The sequence below is a fragment of the Poecilia latipinna genome, unplaced genomic scaffold (genome assembly GCF_001443285.1).
Source record: "Poecilia latipinna isolate Pla-1442-1.1 unplaced genomic scaffold, P_latipinna-1.0 Scaffold198, whole genome shotgun sequence".
NCBI classification, from domain to species: domain Eukaryota; kingdom Metazoa; phylum Chordata; class Actinopteri; order Cyprinodontiformes; family Poeciliidae; genus Poecilia; species Poecilia latipinna.
Window position 1 is genome coordinate 692,267 of NW_015112814.1, and position 17,780 is coordinate 710,046.

Here is a 17,780-nt window from a genome sequence, read left to right on the forward strand (position 1 = left end):
TGGTGTATATCCCCGGGGAAAAAAACCCCCTTAAAAAAATTTTTTTTTTTTTTTTTTTTTTTTTTTCAGTTTAAAAACATAAAATAATGAGATTCAATTTTTTTTTAAATTATTAATTTTCATTGTTTTTTTCTGCTTGTTAAATGTATTTAACTTTTTAAAATAATTTGATGCGGGAAGTAAATGGGTAAAGAGGGAATTCTAGATATAACCAGTGATACAAATAGTTGAAGAAACCTGACCGATACCCTAAGATTAATATTTAAAAAATATGGCATTTTTTTTTGTTTGTTTTTTTTGGTGTTGCTAAAACTGGAAATCTAAACTATGCAAAGCAGAAATGTAAATATTTGAGATACATTAGTCAATTAGTCATAGATCAGAAATTGACCATTTGGGATTGTGTTCAGCAAGTCAAATACTGAAAAAATCAGATTCAACATATTTACTGCATGCATCGTAACTAAGAACTGCCACCAAATGTGTTTAATAAAAATGTGTCTACTTCACCCCCTTTTCTTTTGTTTGTTTGTTTAGTAGTAAACCACTCTGTTTAATTCTATAAAGTCTTTGGAGGAAAATTTTATTGGAAGTATGTATTTGGTATCGTGAGTAAATAACGTATTTTTTGATATTTATTCCATTCATAATTTTGCATTTTGGGGTATGTCTTAAAAATAAAAAAAATAATCCTAATTTGTGAGGGAAATCTTTGGAGCCTGTTCTTCCAATGATGTGATCAACACAAAGTGGAGAAGCAAAACCTGAATAAAGGCTTTATTATTGCATTTCTTTCATTGCAAATCAAAGATGACAAAAGTCAATTGAAAAAGTTAAGTTTCTCACTGAAATGAAAGAGCTATACAATTAGTTTAGTACATCACCATAATTTAAAAACGGTTTAATCCAATGTGAAAAAATTTTAAGAAACAATTTCAAGCAGAATTATATATATATTTTTTTATTTTCAAACAGTTATTTCTTTATATATATATATATATATATATATATATATATATATTAAATGTTGGAGAACATGTATCCTCAGTCTCATAAGGCACTTTAGGTTGATAATTATTCAATGTTTATTGATTGTAATGTTTTCTAAGTCAGTCCCTAATTTTTATTAAATCAGTCAGTCAAAGTGGAAAACCGTTGATTTTGTGAAGAAGTAATGATTAGTTCTTCAACTCTGCTTTCTTGCAGTTTCTCTGCCATGTAAGCATTCTGAGTATGTCTGTAATTTTTCATTCTATAGGATGCAAGCAAAGATCTCTTGAGGAAGGAGAGTTGTTAAAACATGCGATGACTGTGAAGCAGTTGCAGCAAGCAGCTGGCAAGATACTGAGTAATCGCCAGGGTAATGAGGGGGGTAAATGCTGATGTGTCTCATCTTAGCCCGATTTACAGTGTGTGTGTGTGTGTTTAGTAGGGTGAGACTAGGGATTTTGAATCTCCCTGCAAGCGTTGTGCTTTCGGTAAAGGCACTGGGCACACCTAAGCTTTCTGAGATGATCTTGATCAGCAAGGGAGTTGGCACGGGAAACCCAGCAATTTTTTCATGATCCTTTATTGACTTGAGTTCCCCTCCTTCTTGTAGGCAGGCAGGCAGCCCCAGACATGGCGGCTTGCATCTAGTTATCCCCATGCTGACTTGGTGAGACGGATACTTAGGACTGACACTCTGTTGGTGTGTGTCTGCACTACTGTCATCTCCGCCAGCTGGTCATGTCTGTATAGGGTGGTGCTTCAGGTCAAGCCTCTTACGAAACGGACGGATGAAGTCTGAGCGATGACCTGGCTTGCTTAAAGTGAGCAAACAGATTAATTAAAGCAGAATCTCAGGAGGGAGAATAGGGCCGAGTGTGGGTTCACAAACTTTTATTACGGTGAGCCAAACGGAAGGCTACACTAGGGCAAAGTGACCCAACACGCCCTGTAGAGGAATTTTTTTTTTTTCTTGTATTTACTCAGTGTTTGTCAGAAGAAACATTGTTTTCTATCCCCAATACATGCAGTGCAGGATTTAAACACGCCCTCGGCAGGTGAGGCAATAGAAGGGTGCGACTCGCTTCTAGCAACCCTCGGGACAGCTCACATTTTCCCATGCATTACCACACCCTGATTGTCAACACAACCTGGAAAACAGTGGATAGTTTAGTCAAATATCTATGAATGTTTTAATCTATTTTGTCTTGTATGAGCTAATGGTGGTGTGAGGGTTTGTAAGATATTTTCTTGCCACACTTTGGACTCTTTAATACCAGCCGAGGATTGCCTAAACACCAAAGCCCACCTGAGTATTGTTGCTAATCATGTCCATCCCTTCACGACCAGCTTCACACGTCTACTTCTAGCAGAATAATATTGTCACAAGGTTCAGCTCATCTTAGCTGGGTTCTTGATCAAGGCAATGAGTTTGCTTTACTCCAGTAGCCTCCACAGTTACCAGAATCTGAATCCAGTAAGAACCCTTTTAGATGTGGTGGAATCATCATGAATGTGCAGCCAACAATTTGTAGAACCCGAGTAATGCTGTTACTATGATGTCGATACGGGTCCAAAATCTTAGGAATGTTTCCACCACCTTTCTTAACCTGTCATGAAGAATTAAGGGAGTTTTGTAACCAAGAGGGGGTCCAACACGGTGTTACTAATGAAGTGAACAGTGACTGTATTATGTAATAGTTTGGGTCTTGATTGCAACATTGTCATGAGTTTCACTATTGTCACATCGGCCGTACTTTGTTGATAAGACAACTACATCGAAACAGGCGGTCTCTTAGCAACAATGTGCCATTATTCTTGTGTGTTTCTGTCCTGTCAAAGAACTCTTTGTTTTTGAAGGGGTGCTGGGGAGCCACCACTTGATCTTTTACAAACACGCACATCTTCATTTGAAGAGATTTCACGAGGATGCTAAAATTCCTCGTGAAAGCTCCCAAATGGGTCTGATATAAACAGGGCTGGCCTGTTGTATAAATACAGCGCTGATCCTGTGGACTCTCATGAAGAAGTTGTTTGGAGTCGCTTGCATGAAGACGTAACCCAGAGGTTCATTTGCCTTTCTTTTTGCTCTGGCAGAGTATGGTCACATCAGATACTGCTTGTTTAATAATACAAGATTTAAGAGTCTGAAGCGACTCAAGCTCCATAACATCTGCTTCCAGAATATAGTGTCTCAACAAGTTGATGCTTGCTGAAGCCTGGGGCTTTGAGATGATTGCATTATCCACTGCAGGAGGCTTCATAATCTTCATTGCTTGTGGAAGAGCAAATTTTGTTCTGTGCCTTTGACTGCGATGCAGAGAGGACTATTGCTCTACACACCCACCTTCTCTGCACGTCTGGGGGCGGATGGTTTAGAGACATTTCTCTTTTTCTTTTACTCAGCGTTGCTTTTTCAAGGGCAGAGACTGGCAGTACTAACTGTGTACAGGCTGCAAAGAAGCCTCATAACCGTCACGATGCATGCAGTTGATTCGAAGTCACGTTGTGAATGTGGCTGTTGTCTGAAATGACACTATAACAAACATGAATGTTGCCGTGCTTGAAAAAAAAAAAAAAAAACACTTTTCTGTGGGTGGGAGAAAAAGATAGAGAGGGGGAAAATAGATGGAGACAGTCCAGATCCTTGTTGAAGTCCCTAATTACTGAAGAGGGAGAAACTATAATTATAGACTGAAAGAGAAACAGAGACGGAAAATTCTAGTAAGTGCAGTGGACAATGGCCTTTCATGGAAAGGGTCATAAACTGAACGTCAACATGCCTGTGGCAACTGTGTCCATGTCTGAGACGGAGGCTGCCACTTTGGGCAACACTGACCACACTATTTTACACGCATTTTGCAAGTGGAGTAAGCAACAAAAGCCTTGCTACTCTCCACAAAGGAGGTAATTCTGCATGCATACCCACGCAAACACTATGGCATTTTTTTTTTTTTTATTGAAACTACATTTAAATATTTCATAAGTCTTGCACACTGACAAAGAATTAAAAACCTACAGAAAAGATGGTTGGTGAGGATTAGATCAACCTCATGCTGTCTTAAAGTGTACTGAACAGTTGATTAAAAAGACTGATCTTCAAGAAGCCTAGCTTGAAAGCCCCTCATGTTTTTATAGTTAATTTTTGCTAAATATTAGAAACGTTTTCTGTCCACCTTGCATTGTGATAAAAAACAGAATTACAATGACTTAAAGATCATCCATAGTTAACAGGAACCTTTTTTCTAAAGACTTTGAAATTGTCATACTAAATAAAATATGCTGATATATGTTGTCTTGCCTATGACGCAATTAAAACTTAGTCATCAATTATGAACCACATTTTTTTCTTTGAAGTTTAAAAACAATGGTCAGGTTGGTCAATTTTGAGAGAATTACAGAGAGATCCTGTGATCTCCTCTACAGAATAGACTTTTTATTTTTCTGGATAAAGAACTAAAGCTCTAAAGTAAGTATGGATCTTGGTTGCTATAGATACCAGCCTTTCTGTATTAGGTTAGCTGAGTGATGCTAAGGTGTTTTTTGGAGTCACTCTGTCTTTGGAAGGCAGTGAAAAAAGTAAATGGCAGGTCTTATGGGTAAATAATTTGTTGTGCAGTGGCACCAAAAGGTGAAGAGGTGAAGGAGGAACAATAGAAATAAATTTTAAGGCAACTTGATTTTTCCTCAACTTGAGGCCTCTGAGACTACTTATAAAGTTTAATGTTTTGTCAAGTTGTGACTGTATCAGCTAAAATTGTACCTTTTAGCTTTTTCCACAGTGATAAAAGGAAAAGGGCTGAAAGTTTTAGGGCTATTTAGAGTGGGAGGCAGTTTTAACACGACAGTTTTGCTTATCCACAGAAATCATAACTACTGATCTATTGCACACTAGGAGCGGTTTATAGATGGAGCTACCCATCTGCAGTGAAAGTAAACCAAAGATAGTCAAAAGTGACACTCAGCATATTCTTCCTGGTCATGAGGTAACTGAGATGATTGCATAGACTGCATTCCTACAGTCTAAAAACTAGTGTGTAAGGTGCTAATTAATTTGCCAGAGAAGGAGAAGATTGGATGTTTTTAAGAAATTATTCAAAACCTATTTTGATGTTGCAAAACAAAGAACAATCTACATTGTTTTTTTTCTCTTTTATTGCACACAGAGTCATGCTAGACTCAACTGATGTGAAAGCAGTATCTTAATTCTATTTGTGTTCAAATTGGAACAACTAATGTAATTTCTGAAAGACCTGGAAGTATAAAGTAGCAATATTTATACATCTTCTTTTGTGCAAACAGCTTTAATAAACTATTAATTTATAAATACTAGTCATGGGCTGGTATGAAATGCTCACCATATGACAAACGTGACAAAAATATCACCGATTCAAGGTTAACAAAAGTTAACAAGAAACATGAGGTGATTTCTTCTATCCACAACAGCTAAGATTATGTATCTGTTTGTAACAATAAATAAATTAATATATAAATTAATTTAAGTCAAAGTTTTCAAGTGAACGTTCCCATTATACTAGTTTTGGCATGTTGTTAGTACAGTAACATAAGCATACGTAACTAATTGCATCTAGTTAAAAATTTAACAAAATGCATATTAATTGTATGCTCAGTGGGGTGTGTGGTAACTAGCTGCTTGACAGCTGTTTGGAACTATTGACAAGTCATGCCACGTGTAGCTTGCCAACTGTGGTTTAAAAAACTGTTTCCTCAAAGGCCACTGAATAAATACTCTGTAAGAACAGAAACTTGACCTCGCTCTTGGGGCAACAGGAATAAAAATAATTTGGTTCCTGAAGCCTAGATTTGGGAGTTCTTGCAACTTGTTCCTGACATAACACATCATCATCTGGGAAGAATTGTTTCCTAGTGAAATAACAACTTTCTGTGTTCTTATGAAGGAAGTTAAAGCTGTAAGAGTGCTGTGCCATTCCCTTGTTGCAACACCATGATCATTTGTGTTTTTCATGACCCTGCTGTACAGATTTACAATTTGACGTTTTAAGTAAACCAGGGAAGAGTGGAAGATTTATTTCAGCCAGCTGATAAAGTGCAGCAACAAGTTGGGCACGGCTGCATGACTATTTGTTACACTGGGTTTTTCTCTGGCTCAGGAGTTACTTAATACAAGGGAATGAGGAATGAATTTGGGACGCATATGGATTTGATAATTCTTGAAGCCCAGATAACAACCACAGTAGATAACTTCTGAACATCCACCAGTCTATTGATGTGACTTTGTTTCACAATCCTCTCAATACTAAAGGTATCATTTTTCTTGTGCAACTTTTACTACACTCAACTTTCCATGAACATGCCTGGACACAGCAATGACCTTTAGTGGTTTGTGCTTACTGTTGGGTGTGTCTGATGGACAACTGTCAAGTCAGCAGTCTTTCACAAGATTTTCTTGGCCATAACATCCAATTTTTACATACATGTTTAAAATTGGTTTAATCTTTCAATCAAATTTCCTGAGAAGTTGAATTCTATAGATCATAATAAAATTATCAGAAACGTGCTTCAAATGTTTTACTGAGTGTAATGAATATTGCACGCAGTAAAACTCAGTTACTGATTTGAATGAACATTGACATTTTGTCTTTTCTTGATGTGCATATAGGTGTAAGGTAATAAGACTAAAGATTTCCCCCTTTAAAGATCTGAAAGTCTTTGGTCTGCCTTATGCGTGGCTGTCTGCGTTTGACATGACTAATTTGTCACACAATGAAAGATTCTGTAGTTTTCCACAGCAAAAGAAAAAGTGTGTGAATCTGAAGGGATGTCTTCTCTCTGTTCACAGCGTTAAAATGTGGTCCCTTGACTGAATTTGTTGAAGAAGCAACGTATTCACATGATGTTTGCTTTCAGATCAAACACCGTGCATAGTCCACTTTGGTGTGAAATAACTGCAATCTGTGTGTGCTTTAGTCAGGATAAATGCAAGTACCTAAAACCATTCGGAGTAATCTAAGTTTGTAAACAGACCTATTGTTCACCACATTCCTTCTACCTTCTCTCGTTAATAATTGATTGAAAATTCCAATATATCGCTGAAAAACCTTCCTGTAAATCTTGGATCGTTGGATTGGCTGCCTCAGCGATTTGCTCGTATATAAAAGGAAAACTCGGAGCAGCAACTTGCCTATTTTTGAGCTGGTCCTGATATTAAATTATCCTTTCTCAGGCAAAATGTAATAAGGAATGCAGCCATTCCAAACTGTGTTCTATCTTTCCAATATGGCAACAAGTCTGGCGTTATCAGTTGTGACAGCGAGGGGAAAACTATTTGATCAGCTGGTATCGGCCATAGCACCAAATAAATTCCCCTGGGTGAAGAAAGAGATGGAAATAAATAACTGTAAAGTTTGGCACAGAGGAGCCTCTAGCAAAGTCCAAATATACTCTATACATATTGTCTGCTTTTCTTCAGTGCAGCTTGTTGTTAAAATAGCATGAAAATTAACTATATTTTAACCACTCAGTTCATCTCTAAGTTACTAAATAACTTGACTGCAAAAGATATCCAAGCTTGATATTTGTGAATGCTGAAATGAGTGGAAATGTTCATTTGGCATTTCATATTGTTGTTCTTTTCTTGATAGAAGTAGCTGGATTATTAGGAAATCAATTACCTAAATCGTGAAAGAATTCCAAACTCAAAGGAAGCTGGAAAAAAAGAAAAAAAAAAATCTGTACCCCATTCCGGTTGTAAACAACATATTTAAACTTGATACCAATCAGCAAGGGAGTCTTAATTCACTGAGTGCTTCTGTGTGGTTTGTTGTGGTTCATCTGATCAGCTGAACTTCACTTGTGGCAGATAAATGTTCTGTGTGATCACCTGCTTCCTGTCTTTCAATATGCTTTTCCTTTTCTAAATAGTTTCTGTGATGGACTTTCCAGATGTTGCTGGTCAGGTTTTCTTTTTTTAAACTTTATACCTCCCCTGCTCCCCTTTCCCACCACACTCTTATCAGTTTCAAGTCAGCCATTCTGCCTCCTGAAGGACACTAAAACCCGTTTAATCCAATCACAGTGTCATGCAGCAATTAGTTCATATCCTGTCCAGACATCTGGGACAATTAGATTATTCAAGACTAAATTACCACATTGTTACTTGCACTCTGTTGTTTCAGAGAGAATGATTTTCAGGCATTAGAATCATGAATTCCTTTTGGTTTTCTTGATTTCTGTGGTAATTTAGAAAATGTTTACATTTCCCCCTTCTCTTTAACTTGAGGAATCTTTTTGTGTTTGATGCAAGATTTTAAATGCCTGTCCGGCTTTCCCGAGGTTGTAATAATTGCATTAAACATTTTAGTTCTCTAAAGTATTTATTAGGCACACTTAAGTTGCGTTGCTATTGTTTTTTTTTGTTTTTTTTAGTAAATAATTTAAGCTTAACTTACCCTTTATAATTGTTCTTTTCCTCATTATCTGTCAAGACTATCTATATAACTTGCTTAAGTAAGAAATGTACCTGCATTTTCTTAGATTTTTGGTAGGATTACATTTTCAACCTGTTTGTCACAAACCAGCATAGTATTTTCCTGTAGGCTTCGAAACAGTTTTTTTTTTTTTTTTTTTTTGGAAACCTGCAATGTTGTGTATTCACGTATCACAAGCTTACAAATCTGTAATTTGTTTCCCAAATTGTTTAAGGGCTTAATAATCTAATTAATTTTTGACTTTGAAGAAAGTAACAAAGGAAAAAAAATCTCTCATTATTCTGATATTTAGAAAATTAAAATAACTTGGTTAAGCCCAACAGACCTGAGATGGTAAAAGTTTAGGTTGATGTAATGTAAATCAATCCTTTTATTTTGTATCTAAATACTTGTTTATAACTGTATATCACCCTACAGATTTTGGTAGACTCCATCATCAAAATTGTCGTTATGTGGCTGTTTTGTTGGAGGTGTTTACTCCTGGATTCAGTTGCTCGGGCAACACAAGGTTTTCCCTCAAACCGTCTTGCCGAATGGTAATAGCAGCCCTAACATGTCTGATCTTGATTCAATGCACTTTGCCAAGAAGGCTGACTAGGTCACTTGGAAATGCAGCTCTTCCTTGTAAGGCGTATTCTAATCTTTCATTTATTTTCTATCGCTAAAAATGATCTGTATGTTTGTGAATCTGCATGTCAATGTCTTTCTTTACATTCTCTGTAGATTACCTCATTAGCCTCTGCTGCCTTTTTTACCGTTCACCGCATGACAGGTCTCTGCAGTCTGACAAATATATTAGTCAGGAGTGTATTCTTCACCTGATCAGGGGGTTTTTCAGGCCCTGCAGGCAGGGCTGTGGTGCAAAAAAAAAAAAAAAAAAAAAAAAGGAGCGAGGGAAGGGCACAACTGAACAGATGATGTGATCTAGGCTGGTTTGAGTGTGTGAGTGCCCCTGGTTTTAATCAGCTGGTGTTACTTTCAAATTGCCCCCTTAGCATGTCATTATATTTGTGTGTGTGTGAAGGTGTAAATGTGTGACAGGGGAGAGCAGAAAGACTGAGCGGAGAGGAGTGACTGCTCCATAGACTGAATTTGTCGTTGACTTAAGATGTTTTGACCTTGTTTCAGCTGCTTCTTACAAATTAATTTAGTTTGAATGTGAGGGTAAAATTGCTTCAACCCTAACGTTTCATGTATCTACAGCCTTTCTAGTTGAAATGTCTCTTTTTTTTTCTTTCTTTCTTTTACGTCTCAGCACTGAGACAATCATTTGATTAATTTTGCAGAACACATTTCTTTGCCCTCTTTCAATTGTCTGCTTTAATTTTTGACCTTAGTTCTAATAAGTGAATTTCATCCTCGGGAATGATGGAGGATGCCATAATTATTTTTTTTTTCTTTTCTTTTTAAACTGACAGATGATACAAAAGGACGTGGAAGTGGATATGCTCCACATTATTTCTTAATTTTTCCCACTTCCTTTCCTCTTTCCACCACGTCATACAACCTCAAGTGTCTCCTGGCCCCATTTTCCCAATTAGCGTCTACAATTAGAGTAACAATGTAGTACAGGAGAACTGGGATGACAAATTTAGCAACAATGACAGGAAATGAAGACTGATTGCCTCCTCGTCCTTTCTCTACTGCATGGCATGTGAAAACGCATCGTAATTTTGTCTCTTATATAATACTTTTTATCTGTGAGCCATCGTGTAATTGTATGATTAGGCTTGTCCTGTAGTTGCATTTATTAGTGCTTTTTTTTTGTTTGTTCCCTGGTTGAGGATCAGGAAGCCTGTTTGCAGTTTGCACAAGAAAGGCAGCAAGGCTCGTGTCAGCTACCTTTAACCTCTTCAGTGGGAGAGAGTGCTGTAATGATGGCTCACTGGGACTTGCATTTTTATGTAATCCTCCCACCCATTTAAAACAACATCATTCTATTATATAGTTTTTGTATTAATGTAGGTGCCTAAATAAGTGCATTTGTGTTGCACATGCTGTTTTGTCTCTTCCTACTCATTGTTTGAAAAAGGAAAAAAAAATCCTATCAAGTTTTTTTAAGGGATGCCTTTTTCTTTTTGTGATCAGTTTTACTATTTATACAAGCACATTTAACCACTGAGTTGGAGTTCTCCGATTGTTTCAGAATATGATGCACAAATCCCCTATAGATGAGTGAGGAGGTGTGTTCAAATGCAAGTTGTTTCATAGTGATCTTTGCAATCAACACTGACATTTTACAATTACAACTGGTAGATTACAAATGTTTGGATTTCTAACTTATCACCAAAGTAAAAGATGACTTGACTTCATCTGCTAATATTTTGTGAGCAAGAGTGGAAGTGTGCCTTCACGATACGAAAACATGCAAATCCTGCAATGACGATATAACTTGCAATAAATAAATAACAACTTTACTGTCTCAATGTTATGCTTTTGTTTGAAAAGTAGACCCCAGGCAGGAATTTATTAAACTACTGGGCAAAAACATGAATGTATTACTTCTGTCTGAACCACATTGTTTTAATGACAGTGTTTTATCAGGCGACAACTCCTAAAAATAAAAAAATGGGTTGTAATTCAGATTTTGCCAGATTATCCTCAAACCTTTTTTTTTTCATGTTTTACTGGCATAGAAAGCCTGTATGCATAGTACTTGCATAAATAGTGTCGGAGTTATGGCACTTCTTTGGAATATTAATATTGCACATATTAATACAGTGATAATAAATGGGATGTATGTGGAGTCCTAACTGAAGGTGTTTTGTTTTTGTTTTTTTCCCCATTTTTTTAATTGAAATACACCACATTTTAAAATTATTTTTGTATTGCTTTCATCAAGAGTTTTGCTATGTCCTTGCGTTTTTGCAGATTATTCGTTTTTGCACATTGTGTTTTTAAAAAATACATAATCTGTTCAAGTTTGATGTAGTTCTTATCCCCTGTAAGGACTGTCAAAAATTGCCCTTTTCACTGGTTTCACAAACGTAGCGAAAGCTGAACAGGTAAATGTTGTTGTTTTTTTGTTTGTTTTGTTTTTTTCATAGTATACAATTATCCAGCTCAGATTTTATTAAATCTAAGTTCTTTAGATTTTGAATCACAGATGCTCAAATACAATTAGGCCATTTAAAGCAAACTCACAATAACAAAAGACCTCAAAACAAAACAGAAAAAACATGATATGAAACAGTAAAATATTCATTGAGTGCAGAAATGGTTGTTCTAATTGTGACACTGCCTTTACAGAAAAAATGCTGCCTTTCCTGTTAAGGATGTCCCATACAGGATATGTTTCATCAACATTAAGTCGCCTACCAGTGACGTTCTAAATGCTCAAGTTTCTGTTTGCCAGTTTTCTTGGCAGCCACAGATGTTTTGTCCCCGCAGGAGTTTCTGCAGAAGAGTTTTTGGTTTCTAAGCACGTCTGATTGATATGTACCGCATATTGACAACACCAAAATATGTTTTCATTCAGAGCCATTTGCTGAAATGCTAGGCAAACTTCAGCTTTAGCTAAATTTACTTTCTAATATGATGTGGATTACTGATAGTTTGTCTTGTAGCACATCTCAGAGCTGTTTGTTATTCACTTTTGGACAAAATTAAGTCTTCAGCATCCTTCCCCCACGTCTTCTCCACTCAGCTCTTCCAGACAGGCGGCAGCAGCAATTGGCTAACAGTTGGTGGAACTGGGAGTCTGTTGAGGTTATCATATAAATTAATGGAAAAATGCATAATGAAAAGCACTGTTATGATGACGTGATGAAGGCAGAGAGTCTTTAACAACAGGAGCTTCTCAAAGAGACAGAAATCAATTTCAAGGTATCAAATTGTTACATTAAGATATATACAACATTTTTGGGTAACACTTTATTTGAAGGGGTGTGCATAAGACTGACATGACACTGTCATAAACATGACATAACACCTGCCATGAACATAAAGAAGCCTTTATGAATGTTTATGACAGTTGTCATTAAGTGTCATTTAGTAAATATTGACACTTTTAAATCAAAGTTGCTCTAAAAGTTGCATTGGAAGTCCATTAAAAATGCCAACTTTGCATTAAATTGTCATTATTTACAATATCATTCAAAGTTGGCATTTTTAATGGACTTTCAATGCAACTTTTAGAGCAACTTTGCATTAAAAGTGTCATTATTTACCGAATGACACTTCAGGACAGCTGTCATAAACATTCATAAAGGCTTCTTTATGTTCATGACAGGTAAACACTGTCATGTTTATGACAGTGTCATGTCAGTGTTATGCACACCCCTTCAAATAAAGTGTTACCCATTTTTGTAACTGAAGGCAACATGGTTACTTGATTATCCTTCCAGTCCATTTTTTATTTTTTTTTTATTTCAGTTACTACGTATTCATTTCTTTGCCTCTTTTGGTCATTGTCTTCCCCTTTCTGTGAACCAGTTTAATCTGCCTGTGTTGTCCGGACTTTCAATTTGAGCACAATCGGGTCCTGCATAACAGAAGTTACTGTTGGCAGTTTACTGTTAATGAAAGCTGTGGAGTTGTTAAAGTGTGAGTCATTGATATTTATTTTGTAGGTGGGTTATGCAGCACTCAGGCCACCTGAACTGCAGCTCTTTACAATACAGTGGGCATACACAGAAACATGTGGTTTGATCAAACTCTTGCCTCTCATTAAAAACAAAGGGGACAGGAAAAACAAAGGAACAAACAAAGTGCTGAAGCTAACTGAGGAAGGAGGATGAACTTATGAGGTTGTTTCAGGTTGTCAACGACGACACGTTGCATATTCTTTTTGCCATTGTCTGGATTTAGGGCAAGAAGTAGATGATTAAGCTTTCTCCCACAGTATTGATGGTTTGTGTTGGTGCGGTTACTGCTGCAGCACTATTGTGGTTGTCTTTCTGTCCTCGGGTTATTCTTGAGTGTTTGACTAGGGACCAACTAATTGGAAGAAGTCCTGGAGGAGCGCAGGAGAAGGAAGGAGAGGAGAGGTAGATGAGAAGCACAGGAAACTATTGCGGTGAGAGTCAGGTATTCTCCTTTCTCGGGGATCAAGACTGTCTTCTTTTGCAGTTCAGTTTATCTGCAGCGATGCAGTGTACCACTCCTGCTTTAAATAGGTTTTATTTATTGCTAATTGCAATCGCATCAAGAAACGCTGATGAGTCAACACATTAAACACCTCAGAAAAAATATGTTGATCCTGCTTCACCAAAACAACACTCTATGCTACATGATACCCAATTTAAGGTGCTGTACTTATTTTCTTTGCAGTTGCATTTTAATTTCATAGTTGAGAGTTCAAGAATAGAAAACTGACAAAGGGTGTGGATACCATTACAGAGCCCTGTACACTTGACTCTCAGACTCTAGCACAGCTTGTATGTCCTTGTGAATAGGCATGGAATGGAATAATGCTCCGACGTATAACCACAAACATGCATTGTGATTTTAAATTGCATTTCATTTATATGATAATACAGGCATTATTATCATTGCTGTTAAAATAACATTAAATATGTCACAGTTGGAAAATAAAATTACAATACATTTACCTGTAGGTTTTAATTTCATGTAGAACTGATAAAGATGTGTTGGCTTTTAAGCTGCATGACCATTATCAGCCATTTTAAGTTCTCATGCCAATGGTTTTATGTGTCTATGGTTCTAAACTTAAGGTTGAAAACCAGTTGGTGTCATGCACTGAGGAAGGCCATGTTTCATACTTTTTATGGAGTTTAAACAATTTAAGGTGTCTCAAAGACAAAAACGGGAGTACATGAAGATTACATTTTTATTTAAAAGGTAAATGCATTAATAACATAAGTTTATGTTTCAAGTACAAACCTGAAATCTCTGTTTCAGCCAGAACACAGAAGAAGTACATAGTTATTGGGAAGATTACCCTCACCCAGTAAAAACGCATTTGCCTGACAGCATGCAGCTGTAGTTGGACGAGGAGAGTCTTACTTGATACTATATTAAACTTGAGAAATCCCAATTCTTTGCTTTTAAAAGGAATTTGAAATCCTGAAAAAGTTATTTGAAATGTTTGAGGATTTGACAGTGTTTGAAACCATAGCATACTTTCCAGTTGGAAATTGCCTTTTTAATATGCACCCTGTAAAGATCCAGCTTTTTTGTGGTTTAAATGCTTTTATTCTTTGTAAAACTAATTTTTGTGGGCTTGAAGGAAGGAGGCTAGTGAAAGAAACAAAGCGAGCAGAGCGAGGCAAACGTCCTCTGTGCTCTTGACCCCGTTGTAGTGATAAGTGAGGCTTTCATCCTCCAACAATGTGGTGTTTTTTTTTTTTTTTTCTTTCAGACCATCATGGAGCAGTTCAACCCCTGCTTACGGAACTTTGTTGCCATGGGGAAGAACTATGAGAAGGCCCTCGCCAGTGAGTCCTTTCTTTTCCTTCATTCATTTTTTTCTGCACTTCACTGCAGGTTTAGGCACTCAGCCAAGACAGCACTAGCATTCTCTCTTCATGTACCTGTACTTCATCTACCTGTCTTCATGTTTTTCATGAAAGCTAGATTATCTTTGTCCTCATACACTATGGCCAGGCCTTATAATGAGTTGCGCTATACTCTACCACTTCTTGTATCCTTTAATTTGGAAGGGGGAAAAAAAAAAGTACAAAATGCTAAAGAAAGGACAGCTCTCTGTTAGCAGCCAGATTTGTGCCAATAGACTTTCCACAATGGTCTTTTGAGATCTGAGATTTGTACTTGGATTACAGTGCTACAAGAGTTTTCCTTCTAAACACCCCTGAACCTTAACACAACCCCAGCCCTCACGAGTTAAACTGGCCAAAGCATTAGAGAATTTCCTCCATTCCCAGGCCAGCATTCCTATTCCCTTACACGTACGATAAATAATCCTGACCGTTATGTGCCATGGGAACAGACTGGTAGGGGTTCGCTGAGCCATTAAAGACCCACTTTGCAGAACTGATTCAACCCAAGGGACTTAGCAGCTCTGGTAGGACACATTTCTATCCATATGGTGCAATCTCTGAAATTATTTAACACTGCCAATGCCAAAAGAGTTTCATTTGTAGGCTTTCAGGATCTGAAGGTGGGTGTATTCTACTTTTTTTTTTTTTTAACAACCCACAGAAAGTCAACTAATTACATAGTCTTTAACACGTCTAAAAACACATTAAACTGTGCACTAAAGCATATACTCAAATATATATTCAAGTGACCAGACAAGGATGGCCTGTGTCCTGACTGAAATGTTGTTTACAGTTCTTCAGAGTGAAGGTTTAGTGATGGGTCTTTGCAACAAGCTCTGTTCATACTGTCTGGTAATCCCATCTGTCCATCTGTTGTTTTGGACCCCTCACCATGCTTTTTGCTGGTGCTGTTAATATAGGTCCAAGCTTTGTGCTTTCTTTTAACTGTACACTTGATATTCCACATTCTTCAGGCGTTGAGGCATCAGCAAGAGTGTCTGTTGCTAGGGAATCTGTTTTAACTCTGTGTTATGCAAGTGTATACCACTATAAGCTGCCATGCATTCATACACACATTCCACAACAAGGCAAGCCCAGGAACTGTGTGGCTTTAAAAATAGCCTTGTGCAACAAAGGTGGAAGCAGGCATACCGTCCTCTACAGCTGGTCCAGCTGTAACTGGTACCAACATTAGCATATGTCCATCAGCTTAGAAGACTTCTTCTGTGGTGGAGTGTCTACATCTGTCTGTTAGAATTAGCCTGTCCCTGTCATTCTATTGTTGTAAATGTGTCTTACACCTGACAGCTGTTTCCAGGCTTGGGTCCAATCTGTCAACTGTACTGCTGCTGAATTCACCTTCAAAAGCAGCAGTCATTATTTCCCAGAGATTGGAGAAGCCCCTTGGGCAGCTGGACGGAAACTTGCATCCACCCGACACGACCTTTTTGGCAGTACATGAACATTTTCAACAAGGGGATTCAACTGATTATTGTTCTTTGGAACCTTGCTGATTCTTTATTTAGTCCTGAAAGAAAAAAAAAATATTTGTGTAAAATCTTGAACAAAAGTTGAGCAGCATTTGCTCAATATTTGCTGGAGGCAGATGAGTTGTCTTGCCCAAGAACAGGGTGACTGAGATGGACTGACCAACAACCAATCGGTTACAGAACAAACTTCTACCAGCATCGTCACTGTTACAAACTGAAGCAGAAAACACAGAATCAGAATTAAGTGCTGTTGGATTCCTTCTTGAGCTTTCATCTGGGAAGTACACAAGATCCATCTCAACAAGTTGCAATTGCATGTCAGAAAAACAATGGGATTTACTGCTCAGTGACCAAGCTACTTACCATGAGCAACACAAGCTAATATGAATATTTTGTAGCTTGTTGCACTTTTAGACACTGCTGAGACATTTTCATTCAAAATGTTTGTAAAATCCTGTGCTTCTATATGATTTGATAAAACACAAATCAGAAGTGGAGATAAATTATTTGCAGAACACATCTGTCTCTAACTTTAATCAGTACCAGAGAGGAAAATCATTTTTCATATATAACTCCCTTCAATCTAGCATATTGATTTGAGTGGAGGGCAAAGCCCTACACTCACATCTTCACCATCCTCAGCTGGAATCTTTGTAAGGAACTCTATATGCTGTAATTCATTCTTCAATCAGTGGTCTCCCACAAGTAAGGGTGTCTGCCTTTTCACAAAAGAGATTAAACGAAAAGGAAGACATAAAAATGCCAGGTAACAGCATGTGGTTAACAGTCACTATTGCTGCTTCCTTAATAGAGCTATAATGTTTTCTTAGAGCCATTATTGATGTCTTTGTTACCCGTTGCTCTCACATTGAAATGAGCCTCAGTAGGAAAAATGCTTGGCTTGATTTTTGACTCGCAATGATTGATTAATATTAGATTTTTGACTGAGACTAGCCAAATCGATTTACTGCAATCTAGCTTTTTTTGTTAATCTTTTCAAGATTGACTTCTCAAAATTCACTCAAAATTTAGCAAAAGAGCTCATGCTGTGGGTCTTTTTAACAGACATGTGGAGATCATATGAATCCATATAATATATTCAAGTTATTTTGAAACACAATTGCATAGTTCAGTCTTCAACTGCCATTTTGTATAGTCCCATTATTTGATTTTGGGAGCTGCTTAGAATTGGGTTTAATCAGAGGTCATATTTCATATATCAACAATGGAACTGGGTGTAGTATGTAATCTGAAATTAAGGTTATCTCTTTAACTTATCAAAATACCTAACTACCAAGAAAAAGGGAGAAAAAAATATCTACACAGATACATGGATACATTCTTTACTAATGTCCTACACAGAAACTTAGTAA

General features: G+C 37.1%; 1 protein-coding gene across 4 annotated transcripts in view; it reads left to right on the plus strand.

Moving 5' to 3' along the window:
- Window positions 1–17,780, plus strand: part of LOC106946629 (brain-specific angiogenesis inhibitor 1-associated protein 2-like) — a 58,161-nt gene that overhangs the window by 4,913 nt on the left and 35,468 nt on the right. For all 4 annotated transcript variants that reach the window (XM_015031091.1, XM_015031089.1, XM_015031090.1 and 1 more), the window contains exon 2: window positions 14,779–14,854. In XM_015031091.1, coding sequence (XP_014886577.1) covers window positions 14,779–14,854 — 76 coding nt within the window. The remainder of the gene's footprint in view (window positions 1–14,778; window positions 14,855–17,780) is intronic.